Consider the following 16781-nt stretch of genomic DNA (forward strand, 5'->3'; position numbering starts at 1 on the left):
GCGGTCAGACAGGATTAAGCAATAACCATCGAAAATTATACCATTGATACTTAGTTGAAACTGACTACCTTCCAGCTTCTTCTTTCCAGCCATAACACTAGGAAGTGGTGAAAGGGGCTTTTTGGGGGTGCTGTCATTTTTGTAACTTTGACGTTAAAAAGTGCTAATCTAATTAGCCTATTGTAATAAACGATTTTTGACTTTGACTGACTTTACCTAAACGCCAGCATTCATTACATTCCGATTTTCCACACTTTACAAATAGGGCAAAAACGTACGCAAAATGAGATTACACTCCTGGTTTAATCAAACAATAAATGAAGAAGAGAGCAATTATCATAAGAAAAGCCGAAAACAATAGGTAAAACCCACAAAAACAAAATAGAAGTTTTGCATGCAGCTTTGCCAATCAAACAGTAAGCCCTCCTGATTGACAAATCAGCTTAACCACGAAGAAAACAGATCCAAGTATCGTTCAGAAATAGAACAAGCGGAAATGGCGAATGGCGCACTCAATCCGACTACGGTTCTAATTGCATCCTAACTAACAATCAAGAAATTGTCAACGGCTATTATGCAAACTTAATAATAAACGCCTCTGTTAATGGTTCCGTACTCGTCCCGTAGTACGCACGCGCAAAGCCATTGCAAATGTAACAGGTACTGTGAACTTATAGACGCTTTCGCTCAGTCGCGAAATGTCGGGAGAGCCGCGCAGGCGTGTCGCCTGTTCGTCTTCAATTAATCCCACAACCCTAAAATAAAAAAAAATAAACGTCAAATTAACCCCGCCAATCGAAGATTGAATTTCAAAAATGGAATTGGATTTTCGTTTGTTTATTAATTCAATATGGCGTGATTTAGTGAAGATGTTTGTAAGTGGCGTGTATTGACTTTTTGTTTTGTTTTGTGATAATTTGTGATAGCGATGCCAAGTGGATATGGGTGTGATAATGATAACTGTTTGTGGGATTGGATTGCTCAATGCATCGGACTCTATGGTGAGTTTCGTATTTTAGACATATTCGTACATTTTAATAGGTACCTACCCTGGATGTACCAAAAACAATAAAGATATAGCTAAAATACTATCAAAACTTATTAAATAGTTTGAAACTGTCAGATAAACGAGAGAAATCTAATAAAACAGCAATGGTTTTGGAAAAAACCCATTCGACGAATATAAAATTAATGAAATTACTGGAACATTTCTTCAAAGCTTGAAGAATTCCCTGAAATATCGTAAGTTGGATCAAAATGAAGAATTACAAGTTCTTGCTAACGATTTAATTGATACCGTTTTAGATAACCCAATTATAAAGAGGATAGCCACGATAGCTCAAGCGTAGAAGTCTCTACTAGTGAACGAGAGGACCATGGTTCGATCCCATCGTGTAGGTACCGTTATTGAAAAAAATGCTGATGAATGGTAACTTATAACTAAGAAGACCATAGTTCTCTACTTATAGGTAATTTTATTATATGAAAGTAAGATAAATATGATTGGGACACAATTTATGCGGATTGCTGAGCTTTACACTTTGTTTCAATTTGAAGTTGAATCAATGCAGAATTTGATCCAAGTTGACTTAGGTAGCTTATCGCAAGACATAGTTAAGAAAAAACAACTTATCTAAGCAATTTTCGATACAAGTCAAGCCTTAAGAAATACTGGACCTGAGAATCAAATGCCCCTAATAAGTAAACATAGAAGAACAAATGACAATGACAGCAATAATAGGACAGAAGATAATAGTGCTTCGAAAATATCGAGACATTATTCGATACAGCTTTTAGCTCTCACGTAGACAATAATATCGATGCTAGAGGTCACGTAGACCATTGGCTCAGCTGTTTTCAAATGTTTCGCATTCGTTCCAGAAAATAAGGTTATTATTATTATCATAATCCTTCTATAACTCTAATGTTGTAGATTACCATATATCAGAATTGTCATTTTGTACTTTAAGCATTATATGCGAGATTAAACCGGTGTGTATACATATGTTACATAGTTACTTATTGCGTGCGAAAATTCCAAAAATTGCAAACTTTATGTGCGAACATTAGCAAACAGTGCAGTGCGCAATTTCGCACACGTATGTTCGCGAACAATTGCGGTCCTTAGACTCATGTGTCTGATCAGAGGTGACTTTCCTGAGAGTTTGATTTTCATCCGCGGATTGTGTCTCGGTCAAGTCAACATTTGGATTAAGTTTATCTTCAGTCTGATGGACAAACCCTGGATTACATCAGTTTGTTATTAAATACCTATCCTTCACTAAGGAGATATAAGTACACAACTTTTAATGTGAAGTTGATGAGTCGGGGACGAAATGAATCAAACTTCTTATGAATTTGACTGCTCAAAGGCGCACAATGTACTGTTATATCCTTTTCAAATTCCTTGGAATAGACAATGATAATGGAGATGATGTAAGTGGATCACTTTTTGTAAGTTATTACTGAATCAGCAATTAAGGGTAGATAAGCCTTACTTGATTGTGTTTATAAAAGCTAAAGGTTATAATTAACATAATTTAAGAACTACTATTAGAATAACTTTAGACTTGCAAATGAGACTCCCGATGCCTAAACGATATTTATTCTTTTACCTCAATAATAAATATTTATTTTGGGTTTCGCTCTGTAACTCAAAAATTGATCTAACCCGTTGAGGAAAAAAATGAGTTTGTTATTGACATTCGAAGATTATTTTTTGTCAAAGAAGATCTTACGTAGACAGATAATTATGATTTCTGCGATACTTAGGCATTGAAGAGATATTGGCCCAAACGTTATAAAAATGGCAGACGCAAGGGTGTACTTAAAGTAAAGATAATGCTTGAACTCTCAAAATTTCTCAAAATTCATTATTTGAATGAACACGACTCCCAAGATGTTAATAAGAAAATTATACAAACGACGAAGTCTTAAAATGGATTAATGTTTTGAGACATTAAGCTGAAGACACACTCTTAACGTCTCACGACAAACAAGATATAAGGGATAACGTCAATAATGATAATAAATTCCAAGTTCTAACAAAACAGCTAGCCGTTTTGTCAAATGACGTGAATGCGACGTTGAAAATAATCGCACGTCAATTTGTTATTTGAACGGTTTCGTTGTTAGGGTTCGAGCACACTATTGATTTTCGGCAAACAACGGTCCCGTAATGGTTCCTATTTTAAACGAATTCTTTTGTCGGGATCGGCCCCCTATCCTGCATAGTTGAGTTATTGATGTCAGGAAAATTATTGTGAAGAGTAAGTTAATATGCCGTTTAGATCATGCATGATATGGATGTGGATTGAATCCCCTTATTTGCTAGATACTTAGACCAATTGAAAATCATCCTCCGAGCCTTTTTCCCAATCATGTTGGGGTCGGCTTCCAGTCTAACCGGATTCAGCTGAGTACCAGTGCTTTACAAGAAGCGACTGCCTATCTGACCTCCTCAACCCAGTTACTTAGACCAATTGAAAAACGAATTATAAATCTTGCTGTTAGAGAATTTGCTGATTCTCAGTCTCAGTTTACTCAGACATTAAACGAGCTTCATTTGAACGTAGTTGAGCTACCTATATCTCTGGATAGATATAGAAGAAGGGGACGAGCCAAGACACGATGGATGGATTGAGTGAAAGACGATATAGCTGGAGAAAATGTCACTTGTGAAATGACGTAGGAAATAGAATTAAGGAAAACGAAGACATGCTGTGCCGATCCCTAATAAAATTAGGATAACGATGATAATGAGTTGAGCTAAATCATTATCTTTGTACTGTGAAATACTCCCTTGTAAGCATTACATACTTTATTTCGAAGAATCCATCGCTGAACCATTCAGCATTCGAAGTAAAGAACAAATAATTCTCAATCTCCCACGAACTCGTATATTAAAGAAATACGAGCAGAATATTAAAAAAATACGATAGATCTTTAAACGTGCCAGCCTAGTAACCCAGTTTCTTCATATTCTTTTTGTGTGCAGCTGATATGTATGATTTTATCTAATAATCCGGTATTACCGAATAATAGATATCGTTATCGGTAACGGTAATTCTGTCACTTCCTATTTGGTAATCTGTATTAGTCAGTGTTTCCTGTACTTTAGCTTTAATCACTGGTGTGTGAATACTTATTGGTAGACATTTGCTGATTTATTAGGAACTAAGTTTATCTTTTGTTTTATGTTTTTCATAGTTATAGTTGTGGGTTAGGTAGGTTTAACATTAGCAAAAGCTCGGGGATAAACTTCGTATGCTCATTTTAATCGAGTGAGTGCAGCACTTCGCTATGGATGCAAGCGAACTCCATAAATAATATAGTTTTTTCTTTATAATCAGATTTTAAACAAAATAGAATGAAAAAAGAACGTGAGTTTAACTCACACTAGATCGTGACGTGAGTTCATTGCCTTTGATATTAAAACTTCACAGCACGATATCTTCTATGTAAATGCGAAAAAAGTGAAAATATATGATATACTTTAATATTTTTACTCTGCTGTGTTTTATATTTAGAAGATGTAAATACTTAACTAAATTAATTAACTATTATAAGAGTATTTATATCGACGTTACAGATCAGCGTTATTTTAGCACGTGGATGGATATATAGAGGAAGGAACGACCAATGAAACGATGGATGGATTGTGTGAAAAACTATAATGGCGGCTGGAAAGAATGTCATTTGGGAGATGACGGCAGACAGAAGAAGTAGATATGCATGGGAGTAGAAGATATGATGCGCCGACCACAAATAAAACTCTTATAAGGGCAGCAGGATGATATTTGCTTCAATATACTTTTTTATTTAGACAACATTTTGATGAGCAGCCCATGAATTAACCTTTATTTATTTCAGCAGCAAATATTCTCCAAAGATAATGATGTTTTACAAAAGCTCACGCTCCTTAAATAGTTATTCACCAGGTACCTGTGCCCACCTGAGTAACACTGTTAAACCTGTTTATACTTCTTTAAAAAACGCTCGCGATATAATAAACAACCTTTCAGTATATTTTGATAGCCCATCCAGAATTACCCACTATATCCTTCAGCAGTACTAATATTGGATTTTATTCCGGAAAGCATTAATTTCTAATACCATTAAACATTTGAATCATAACAATGCGTGCTCTTCCGGCGATATATAACTTTATGACTATTCTAAACAAATAATTCCATTTAATCCATATAGTTTTTGCCTAGAGCATTCAACCAATAGGAGCCGCCGCCATTAGTCTGTGAGAAAAAATATTAAAACTTACAGCCTTTTCAGGCGGGCGGATTTTCCGCACGACACCTCTCGTTTCGTTTTTGCGTCATTTTCAATTGGCGATGTTGCAGGGGCGAGGCAGTGTAAGAAATACTAATACTGATACGTAGCTTACTTATACATTTTGAGAACGTCTTTACGCAAGCACAACTTAAGAACGACGAAGCATAGACGCACTTATGTACCTATACCTACTTACCTGCGTGGCTGGGTGATTGGCGCTTTCAGACCTTTGATGAAGGGGAATGACACAGCAATAGTGTTTCCAGTTCATTAAATTATCTAAGTGTATAAGCGAAAATTTATTGTAATACCGCCCATAAAGTTTCTAGAAATCTGACGAGGAATGTGAGCAGAATTTTTTGTGTAAACAATGTTTTTTCTGTGCGTGCCTGTGATGCGAAAGCTTTGTGGAGTCGGTCTAATTTCATTAAGTCGTGACATCAAAGTCGGGTTTGAGCTAGGCTGTTCATTTGTCTGTAGGGTAGATAGATAGGAGGGTTTTTATATTTGACTAGCTCTTCCTGCGGTTTCACCCACGCCTACGGAGAACCACTTCTCAAGACATAGAAAGTAGCCTATGTACTATGTCCTTTCCGAGGCTCTAGATTAGAATGATGTGCACAACATTTTTGGCATGAAAGTGCGACAAATGGATAGATGCTGTTAGTCCTTTTTTGGAAATAATAGAGAGGTTAGAGTTATAGGAGTTACGTGTTATTCTGATGTATTCGTAAGCTATATGAGTGCAAAGTTTTACTAACATGCCGACAGCAGTTTTTGTGTAAAAGAGCAAAGCAATCACAATTACAAACTTCCACGTTTTTTATGATTTATTATACACTAAATTGTTTATCACCGAAGATCATTACGACCTAAATCTAATTACACAGGCGATGAAAAATTTCTAGTTTCATTTAGGCGTCCCACGAAGCCTGATGGCTGTTAGCTCATAATCCTATTATGGTATTAGTTCCCAGAAATCCCGCTTAATGTTGTCGGCGCTAGCGGATTTCTTAGCTTTGTACTTACAGGGTAATGTTCGAAGATGATTATTAATTATTAATAGATAATTAGTAAGGTATGTTGTGTTGGTTTTTGATAAAGAATAGATTTGTCTGTCTGTTTGATGTAAATGTAAGGGTTTTTGGGTTTATAAGGATGCCGTGGTGGCTTTGTGGTAAAGAGCATCTTGAAATCATTCTCCAGACTTTTACTGATTAAAACCTAACTTAAAATCTCTGTAGCAGTATCTCGTGTAAGTTAGTAATTTTTATCAGTGTCTTAAACATCAATTATTTCAATTTATATTATTTTTAATGGGTGGTCTAAGACGAATGACGGACATTCACTTTTGCGATGGAGATAAAAACCTTAATTTTAATGAAATATTATGGTATGGTGTGATTTTGCAAGAGGGAATTTATAGACTTCTAAAATACTCGTATTTTGCACAATAAAGTTTGATACTTCAATAAAGCCTCCGATAGTGTAATAAAAACCTGATAATATCTATTCGAATCCGAGTATCGATATCTCCGAAATGCAAATGAAATTCGTATTCTTATCGATAAATCCCTCAACTCTAAGAAGATAAAATACAAAGCTTTATTTATGTCTAAACAAGATAAATCTGATACAAGTGGAAAATAAATAATATTTCGAAATTATTCCTTTCGCTTACATTTGTGCTTATTTTTATCAATTTCTTAGAACTTGGTAATAATCCGGTTTCTATTGTATCTAAGAATAAGTTGGTACAACAGCCATATTATTTTGTTTCGAGATGTTATTTAGGCAAGATTCCACAAAAATTGTTCGCGTACCTACATATTTTGGTATCGAACCTAGTCTATTGTCATAGCAAATCTGTCAGTATGATAGTTTGCTTCGCTTTCACGGTTGAACCGCTTCACCGAATAATACCTCGATCGTTTTTGGTGCATTTGACAGTTGCTGTCAGTCAGTACCAGCAAGGCTATTTTCCCTAGAACACTGACAGCTGTCAACTGCACAAAACATTCGGTACCTCGGTGTCACCATTGGAGTTAGACAGGCAGGATCTAAGTGCTTCTCACATCCGCAGTGTAACTATGTCTGGTGCAATTTTAAGTTTTTTTTTAAATAAAATTAAACAACTTATAAGCATATCTGCAGGTAACTTAACAACGACGTCCTCAATCTATACTGTTATTATAAAGAGGAATCATTTTTTAATGTGTACCCTAAAGGCTCCGAAACAACTGAACAATTCTCTCACTGTTGGGAGCTACACTATTCCCGAATAACATAAGCTATATTTTATCCAAATACAGGAAGCAGTTCCTTGGGAATAAGGATGAGAGGGTGGAACCGCGGGGAAGCAGCTAGTAATTTATATAACGAGACAATTATCCACATTAGGGATGGGAAACTGTCTCAGCAACGGCTTCCGTTGCCTAGCAACGTACCACGGAAACAATATATTGCTCAATTAACAACATAGCAAAATAGCGTTCTACACTATATTTTATTAGTTCCTCCATTGTTTAATTAACTGCCCAGTTTTCATTAATACGTGTGGGAAGAATCTTAACTCAGATCTATTACTTAGTTCTATTTTGAGATAAGTATTTTTCGCCTTAGCTGCGACGGGTAAGATATTTTTCCACCATAGATTTATACCATCTTTGTCTACTTCTGATATGTTTAGCACTATGTTTTGCAAACATATAGACAGTAAAAGACAATGAAATATAGCCAGTTTGCAGCTGAAAATATGCAGACGATTTGGAATTTATCGACTTATCTAGTTTTTAGTTTGAGCTGTTTACCTGCGTTAAGTACTAAATATCTCCAAATGAAGACTGGAGAAATTAATTTTAGCTAAAACGTTGATGCTGATAAAATGCTAACCTATAACATGAGTAAAATATTTTACGTGCAATGGTGATGTGCATGCTCTAAAATTACCGATATCGATAAAATTTCTCTATTGAAAGTTTTGCAAACTTAAGCCCAAGTGGGTGATCTAAAACTAAATGTAGCATTAGTGTGGTATTTATAACTTTGCGTGTAAAAGTTTCTAAGTATAATGGGCAAGTTTTAGTGTTACTGTCACTAGTAGAACTTTCTAGTACTTTGGAAAGTTTTCTCAGGTCCTAAATGACAGTATGAGTGATAAAGGTTTAATTTCGGCAAGCTAGCACCTACGCACTTACATACTGTAGGTACTCTGTGCCTTCTTAATGTTGAGAACCTTGGGTCTCAAACTTAAATGTCTTTATTATAAGTAGGCATTTGCAGGTTATTTTTTTAAGTTACGGTACGGTATGGTTCCAAGAACTACTGGAAAGCCTAAATGATATGACGAGAAAGGTTCTTTGGTAGTCCCTTTCATTAAAACATGATCTATAGTGCCTTTCTTCACATCACGATCTTCATTCTTCCACATCACATGCCCATAACAACGCCCAGCTTCCTCACAGCTTCTCAGCTACCAGTTCCACTTTCAAACTTCCACAGAAACCAAAACAAAACACTCGATAATAATATTCAGAATATCGATGTCTCTTATAAAATCAATTCCATTTACCACTCATGACAGTAGTGGAGTGTCGTCGAAAGACGTTCGAGCATCCAGACTGAGACGTTCTCCTTGTTACTGGGGGATTTTATAGCTAACGATACGATTGCGGTACGATATCGATGATTTAGAAAATAGTCGTAGAGGTGTGAGGGAAAATTTTATGGAGAGTTTGGTGTTTTGATTTGAAAGTATTTTTAGGGGACAATACCCACTGTTGTATGTTTGAGCCATGACAAACTTTGCGGCGGAATTATCAATTTTAGAGTAGGTATTTGAGACAAGTTGAAAATCCACTAGTCTCCAGCCAGGAAGGTATAAGTAAAGTAAAACATATTTTCAGCATGCTTTGAATACGAGTACACCTAAAATTTACTAGCTTGCACATAATTTAAAACCTATGTAAAAAAAGTAGTGACCAATTTTTCCTTTAAAAAGTATGTTTCACGTAAATCGAATCCTGTACCATAGAAGTGAACGAATGTATCCATTTTGTCGTACAAACTAAATCTCGTATTTCTGATCTGTGAGAACTAACAGCTGCTTACTATTGATGTTCCGTTCCAAATTACATTTCCGATGAAAATTAAGTTACTGTTAACTGTCCATTGCGTGATATGTAGGTCGTCTTTTATGTTGTTCATTCCTAAATTGAGCATTGGACGTGTTACGAGGTTCAGTCACGAAACCTTTTTTCATTTATCTTTAATTTGTCGATATGTGTCTCACAACACTATTTGGAATGAAGATTATTATTTTTACTACGTAAGTAAATTGAAACTTATTACGTCTTCAACGAGAAAGGATGGAGAATTTCAATTTGTTCCCATTTTTTAACCCTATAGGTACACATCAAGTTCATATCTATCTCGTAAATTAGATAATGGTCTCATATCTAAACTTTTAGTATAGTTGGATACCCATAGACACCCAAAACGCGGACGAACCCACAAGCAAAAGCTACTACTCTAATAAAAGCCCACTCGTGCCAAAATTATCCTCCCATTTATCAGCAAAAACAAAAAGCAACCAGTTATTACCACCCCTAATATTTACCAGACTCTTCGCAAAAGAAAGTTATTTCTGTATAAAATATAAAGGAATTATCAAGGCTTTTCTCTTTATTTATAGATATCCTTGGATTTTGTCCTCTCAGTTGGGATAAAGGAAATTATTAGCAACAAAAACCGAAATAAAACCTAAAATTGATTTTGTGTCCTATCCCTAGGCAATTGTAAATGTCTAGATTCTCTAGATTCTAGGTAGAAGAGGTGTGATATTTATACCTATGTGTAGTGGTAGGATGTTTATGTTTTCAATCAACTCCTTCAAAGGATTTTCGATGGTGGGAGCCTTAAGAAGAATTTATTGTAAGACTGGAATATTTCTTCAGAGATTATTTCACGGCAAGCCTGCTCCACTTTTGGTCACATAATTGCTTACCATCTGGTACTGAAACGTGTGCTCATCTATAGTAATATTATAAAGAGGAAAACTTTGTTTGTTTGTTTGTTTGGTTGTAATGGATAAACTCAAAAATTGCTGGATCGATTTTAAATATTCTTTCACCATTAGAAAGCTATGTTATCTGCGAGTAACATAGGCTATATTTTATCCCGGTGCGGGCAGTAGCTCCCACGGGACGCGGGTGAAACTGCAGGAAAACGACTAGTAAAATTATATTGTAGTAAAATTAATCTTCATAATTTTCTTCATTTCAGTACCGCGACTGTTTCCAACAGATAATTCTAGTTTTTTTGCTTCTAAAGTCAACACTCTTCACAAAGTCCCCTTATCATTAAGCACTCTTATTTCAAGAGTAACAAACTAAATGAAAATCATATTTTTTATTAAGAGCACTTCGCTGAAGCAGTTGTTGAAAGTCGAACTTGTTCGGCTTTCAGTCCAAGTTTTGCTGGATTTAAAGCAGTAATTTTTCTCACATTTAAATCGACCGTAGCTTAAACTCCATAATAAGGAGATGAACATATTTTGAAGTTTAATATTTAAGTTCTTTTGACCAATATTTGGCTTTTCTCTAAAGAGAGAAAACATATGCAGAGCATATAGAGCTAGACTAACAAAATTTTGCATAGACACAGGAGCTCCCTCTAATCCCTTACTCTCATAGTGCGACGGGTCAGCAATCCGACACGACTGACAGCTTAACAGACACTACTAAGTAGGTAATTTCTATAAGAGAATATAAAGCTAAGTCATCATCATCATCCTCCGAGCCTTTTTCCCAAACTATGTTGGGGTCGGCTTCCAGTCTAACCGGATGTAGCTGAGTACCAGTGCTTTACAAGAAGCGACTGCCCTGCCTGACCTCCTCAACCCAGTTACCCGGGCAACCCGATACCCCTTGGTTAGACTGGTGTCAGACTTACTGGCTTCTGACTACCCGTAACGACTGCCAAGGATGTTCAATGACAGCCGGGACCTACAGTTTAACGTGCCATCCGAAACACAATCATTGGTGTCTAAGATATACTTAGAAAGTACATACAAACTTAGAAAAGTTGCATTGGTACTTGCCTGACCTGGAATCGAACCCGCGCCCTCTTACTCGAGAGGTTGGTTCTTTGCCCACTAGGCCACCACGACACAAGCTAAGTAATGACCATTATAAAAAAAAAGTTTTCCAAACATAAAACTTTTATCTATGTATCTCTGTATTTTCACAAATTAAGTAAAAGAAATACACAAGCCCCTACGACGTGTCCAAGAACGTTGCCAAGTAACGTATCTACGTATCTTTATTTACTTGTTACCGTTATTCGATCTTGAAATGCCAAAGCCGTCTCAAGGACACAAAGTCGACTAAGTAAAGTTCAGGGCTGTCTGTAAGGAGATCTATCGGCTTCGGCTGTCCTACATATTTCTTTTCGGGTGTCGTAAAAGGAGGTTAAAGTGTGAGTTCTTTGTTTTAGTAAGCCGAATTGTTGAAGGTTCTTTGAAAACAGTCGAGTATGTGATATAAATGTTTTTCGTTTCCCTCCGCTGCGTTTGAAACAGTAGATTGTAGATTAATGCATTAAGAAAACATTGGATTTAAACCCAGATTCAAACTAAATCCTTCTCAAGCCCACATTGATGAATGTAGATGCTATATCAATGACTATTCATCACTCATTGCTTATTCACAAGAAGGAATTAAAGAGGAGATGCTATAAGGTTGATAGGTCCGGCGCCTTCTTCTAATCAATTTACGGTGGGCAAGACCAAAACGATGAGTTATGAGTGAACTATTGAGGCGTTCGGGATCCTTGAGACATCTGTCGAAAATTTTTGGTTTTTCAAAATGGGCGGGTTCCAAAGAAGACGTATGACGGTGCCAGAAACGTTCCTCGTGCTCCGAACACTGCATTTTGGCAAAGCTAATTTCTCAAGAGATATTCCGTAATGACATCTCCGCTTGTAATTTTATTCTCCATGCTTATTCCTAGGTTGCATTTCATATTAAATTGATTAATGTGACGGCTTCGTTTATTTCCAATATCTGGGACTTCAAAGGTTTAGTAATGGTTACTGAGATTCATGTAAGGTTTATAGCATCTATTCAGTATTTGGTGATGGACTACTACATTTACACAAGCTTAGGAATATTCGGAGATTCGGAGCAATGTATCGGAATCAGCCTAAAAGGTGAGGCAACAGGCTATTCTGTATTGAAGATATTGTGGTTATACGATCAGTTAGGATTCTATGGTTTAGTGTGTTTGCTAAATGGATATAAGCTATTGAATATACATGCAATATACTGACATTTCTTGAAGATACACGTCATTTTATGCCGAGTTGACAAACTTGACTCTGCACTACTGTGCATGTTGTATATTGTGTTTATTGGTAATATCACACTTTTGTCAATGTACAAACGAATATAAATTCAAAATAAAATTAAATAATAAAATAAATGTTTTTGAAATTATGTATGTACCTCCTTATTCTAAGTACATATACTTTTATATTTTTTTTTTCCGACGTCAAAAATCATCAAATGACCCCTCCCGATACTTTTATATCTGACGTTTTGTCATAAGTAGCATTCTTTACATAGAACATAATTATCGTCTTTAAGAAACTCTATCCATCAATAAAACGATCCCTGCTAGCTGCTATTGTACAATTTATGTAAATTCCAGCCTAATTATAAAAAAACTTCTTGTAAACCACGTAGCTATGCGCAGCCATCTTGTTATAACTATTAAAATTGTATAAATATCATACAGTTCCTGTCTAGCCGACAGATAAACAGCAGTTATAACGTATGTAGCGATGAAATATACACTTTTCAAAAACCTGTTAAAAAATCTACGTTGTTTCCTATAAATCATACAACGCTTTGTTTATTTCCAAAATATTTTAACACATTTTTGTAAAGTACCAACCGGCAGGTGGGTGCTATGTAAATATTTATGTTATTATTTTTTGTACGTCTGAGGCTGTTTATTAAATGAATTATGAGCTAAATTGAGGAGCTTAAAATTAGAAACTGGATATAGTTTCTAAGACTTTTGAAAGTTTAGTTGGACCTGTATTGAGCACGTTGCCCTTTTTCCATACAAAATTGAGATACGGTCAAAATTAAGAGCGCTTTTACATCAACGGATTTTTCGATCGGTTTTTCTACTCATCTCATTCCCAGCGGCGAAAAATCTGTCTTGCTATTTTACGTGTCATCGTTTCAATTTTTCTACACGCGACGCATTCCCCGCGATAAAAACCTGTCGCGCGGTTTCACGTGTCATCTTTGTGATGCTCCGCTCATACGAAATACTACCTATATGGTGTGAAAGCGCTGTGAAAAGGCAATGAAAGAATTCGAATACAACTTTGTCGCAATTTTTCATGTTTGGCTTTTATCCCCAACAGCATTTGTTCAATTAAGGTCCATTTTCAGGAACACAAAAACTGTTAAAACTATTTTGTATGCAGACAGGGTTAGTACCTTTTACTGTTTGGGCATTTGGGAATTATCTCGCTGAGGCAAAAAAAGGCAAACATTTAGTATTTCATTTGTAGGATCAAAAAAAAAAAAAACATTTTATGGATGGACAAAGAGTATATAGACAAAATATTAGTAAACATAAAATTACAGGTACCTAATATTGTATTACCTAACCGTTTTATTTAGTACCAAAGTTTTATTAATATCACTAAGGAAAAATACACTTCTCATCAAATAACTCCACTATGGATATAAGGGTTCTTCAAAATCGGTCATTTTCTCGACACGAGACGTTGACACGAGACGTCAAGTTTGACTCTTACTTGCATAGATGTAATATGTTATAAACAAGATTGCGCACTCTCAAAATATATATTTACGAAAATGAACTCTATTCCAACGCAATAAGGTACTAAATTGGTTGCATAATACACAGAGGCAAATCCGAGCCGAGAGGGATAGTTAGAACGGAGGCCGTTTGTCTCTTTCTAACACCTTGCCAGCATAAAAAAATGTTGTGATCAAGTTTTTTTTTGCCCAAAAAAACAATTGAATCACTTATATTTTTATCTTATTTTAACAATTGTAAGTCAACAAATTAATAACAATCGCATTAATTTATTCGTATTTATTCTTAAAACATAAACAACATAAATTTTTATTTAGCTTTTTTTATTTTCTAGTGGTAACCCTGAACATTCTTGGCGCGTAATCAGCATTCAAAATTTTGTTTATATTTTTTTGTATTAAATCAATTTAAACTATTAAAATGGTGAAAAAGTGTTGCTTTTATACTTGTGAAAGTGAATCCTATGGTGGTTGCAATATATCGCTAAGCTAATAATAACATTTTCGTAAATCAAACAACTAGGGTGTCCATGAATTCTTGTAATGAGTCAAAATATGGGTGATGGATTTTAAAACTGTTGTACTATTGTTATAGCTTCCCAAAAAAATGTAAAAAGGCGATATAAATGGCTCAGCAGTCTATATGTGAAGCAAAAATACAAAAAAATCAGTCTGCACTTCGAATCTTCCCGTTTTTATTACTGCTAATTCCCGCTAATTATTAAAAGCCTATATTAGTATTTTAAGGTCACAAACTGCGTAAGTTAAAACTTCAATACCAATCTGTGCTTAATAATTTAATAATCTTAGCAAACTCGGATTGGTCTCACATAGCTTAATCTCATAGTCACCCTATTAGAAAGGGACAGACGGCCTCCGTACTAACTGTTTCACTCGGCTCGTTTTTTGGTTAAAAATGCGCAGTCCTGTTTACTATATTATGTCTATGCTTACTTGTCTATCAAAAAAAAAATACGACAAAAATTACTTGGAAGCTTATCATTAGCTCGAATGACAAAATCACGCTTTGTCGTAATTTACGTGAAATTTTATATCAAATCTATACATATAATAAATCTGTAGAAAAGTAATTTTTGTACATTGAAGAAATTGACAAAAAAAATAGCCAGCATGTTAAAGGATAACTAACAGAACCCATTTCCATCATTTTTGTCATTTTTGTCTGTTTGTCTGTTTATCTGTTTGTTTGTTCGGGATTCACGTAAAATCTACGAATTAAATGCAGACAATGCTTATATACAAAAATTCTACGTAACTTGGGGTATTACTTAGTTTTTCTTTCATCGAAATCGATTCACTCTATCAAAAGATATGATTAATTTTGTGAATTCAAGATGTAAAATATTACGACACGCAATCTATTTGTCAAAACTGTACATTTGAATGTTGTACTTATATTAGTTGATCGGCCTATTATTAATATTTACACAGAAAATCACACCTTTATAAGTAACTTCGGAAGAAAAAAAAAATGAAAATTTTGTTTAGCCAAGGTTAAAGTAGCTCCATCTGTGGTAAATAAAATACATCATCAATTTGTCAAAGGAGCGAGGTGGTAAATGACAATATTACCATACATTCTTTATAGAGGATTATTATTTCAACAGATAAAGTTGTGTATTTTCCGTAATTCACCATATTTTAACACGAAGTGTAATTTTTCGATAGACATTTCAATAGTGTTTGTCAGTTTGCCCTGCACATCAAAATCCAACTATAATTATTACCTTGATGAAAAGAAAATTAATAGTTCTCGGCCAAATTTAAAACGGTGCCATCTAAATTATTTTTTGAACATTATGTCAAAAATGATGACTTTAGTGGAACAATTAATTATCATTTAAAGTTACAGATGGAGTTCATATCAGGATTTTTTCATAAACATAGTTTAGCTTATCTTCCACTAATGTGGTGGCCTTAAAACAAATTACTTTGAGTGAGTAGTATTAAGTAGACCTTAATTATTTTTTCTGATGCAAAATATGTAAACTTAATCCTAGAAGAAATGAGGATATAGGATATATCTCTCGCAAGCGCTGCTAAGCGTGAGGAAGGTAATGTAGGATTCTGTAGCTTTAAAAACAAGCCCAGATACAAAGTGCAGATAAGAAATGGGAGCTCTCTCTATTTAATACCATACACACGTAAAATGCTTTATGCGTCTGAAAACGTACAACTTCTGATCGCAAATACACTGCTCACGATTACGAACAGTCTCAGTAAGACCCGAGCCAAGTCTAAAAAAACACCTTTTATATAAAACTACGTTTGATGTCATTTAATCACAAAGACAGAATTGTTCTCTGTTGCAAATCCTATCCACCTATATCCTATCCTAATCCAGAATGCATTGCAGGTGTGCATTGCACAAAAACCAATGGTATCCTATTCGAGAAGTCAAAAGAGTTGACCTGCCAACGTCAGCTTCTGCGCTAAGCAAGTGTTCTTAATAGTACCATCAGAATTACATTCATCGTTGAAAGAGGTGAATAACTTTTCAGAAACCACAATAACAGTAGGTGCCAAAGCGTATTATCGCTTCATAGAGCTCTGATTGGCCCCAGGTGACCAAGTCAGGTCTGATTTGTTCGTTCATCAGATCTTTGA

At 35.1% G+C, this 16781-nt stretch overlaps 1 protein-coding gene across 2 annotated transcripts in view; it reads left to right on the forward strand.

Moving 5' to 3' along the window:
* The first annotated feature begins 621 nt into the window (after positions 1 to 621).
* Positions 622 to 16781, forward strand: part of LOC124640802 (extensin) — a 96118-nt gene continuing 79958 nt past the window's right edge. For both annotated transcript variants that reach the window (XM_047178736.1, XM_047178743.1), the window contains exon 1: positions 622 to 1001. Coding sequence is in view for 1 of the 2 variants with exons in the window: in XM_047178743.1 (XP_047034699.1) it covers positions 929 to 1001 (73 nt within the window). In the remaining variant the exon portion in view is untranslated. The remainder of the gene's footprint in view (positions 1002 to 16781) is intronic.

The sequence above is a fragment of the Helicoverpa zea genome, chromosome 2 (genome assembly GCF_022581195.2).
Source record: "Helicoverpa zea isolate HzStark_Cry1AcR chromosome 2, ilHelZeax1.1, whole genome shotgun sequence".
NCBI lineage: Eukaryota > Metazoa > Arthropoda > Insecta > Lepidoptera > Noctuidae > Helicoverpa > Helicoverpa zea.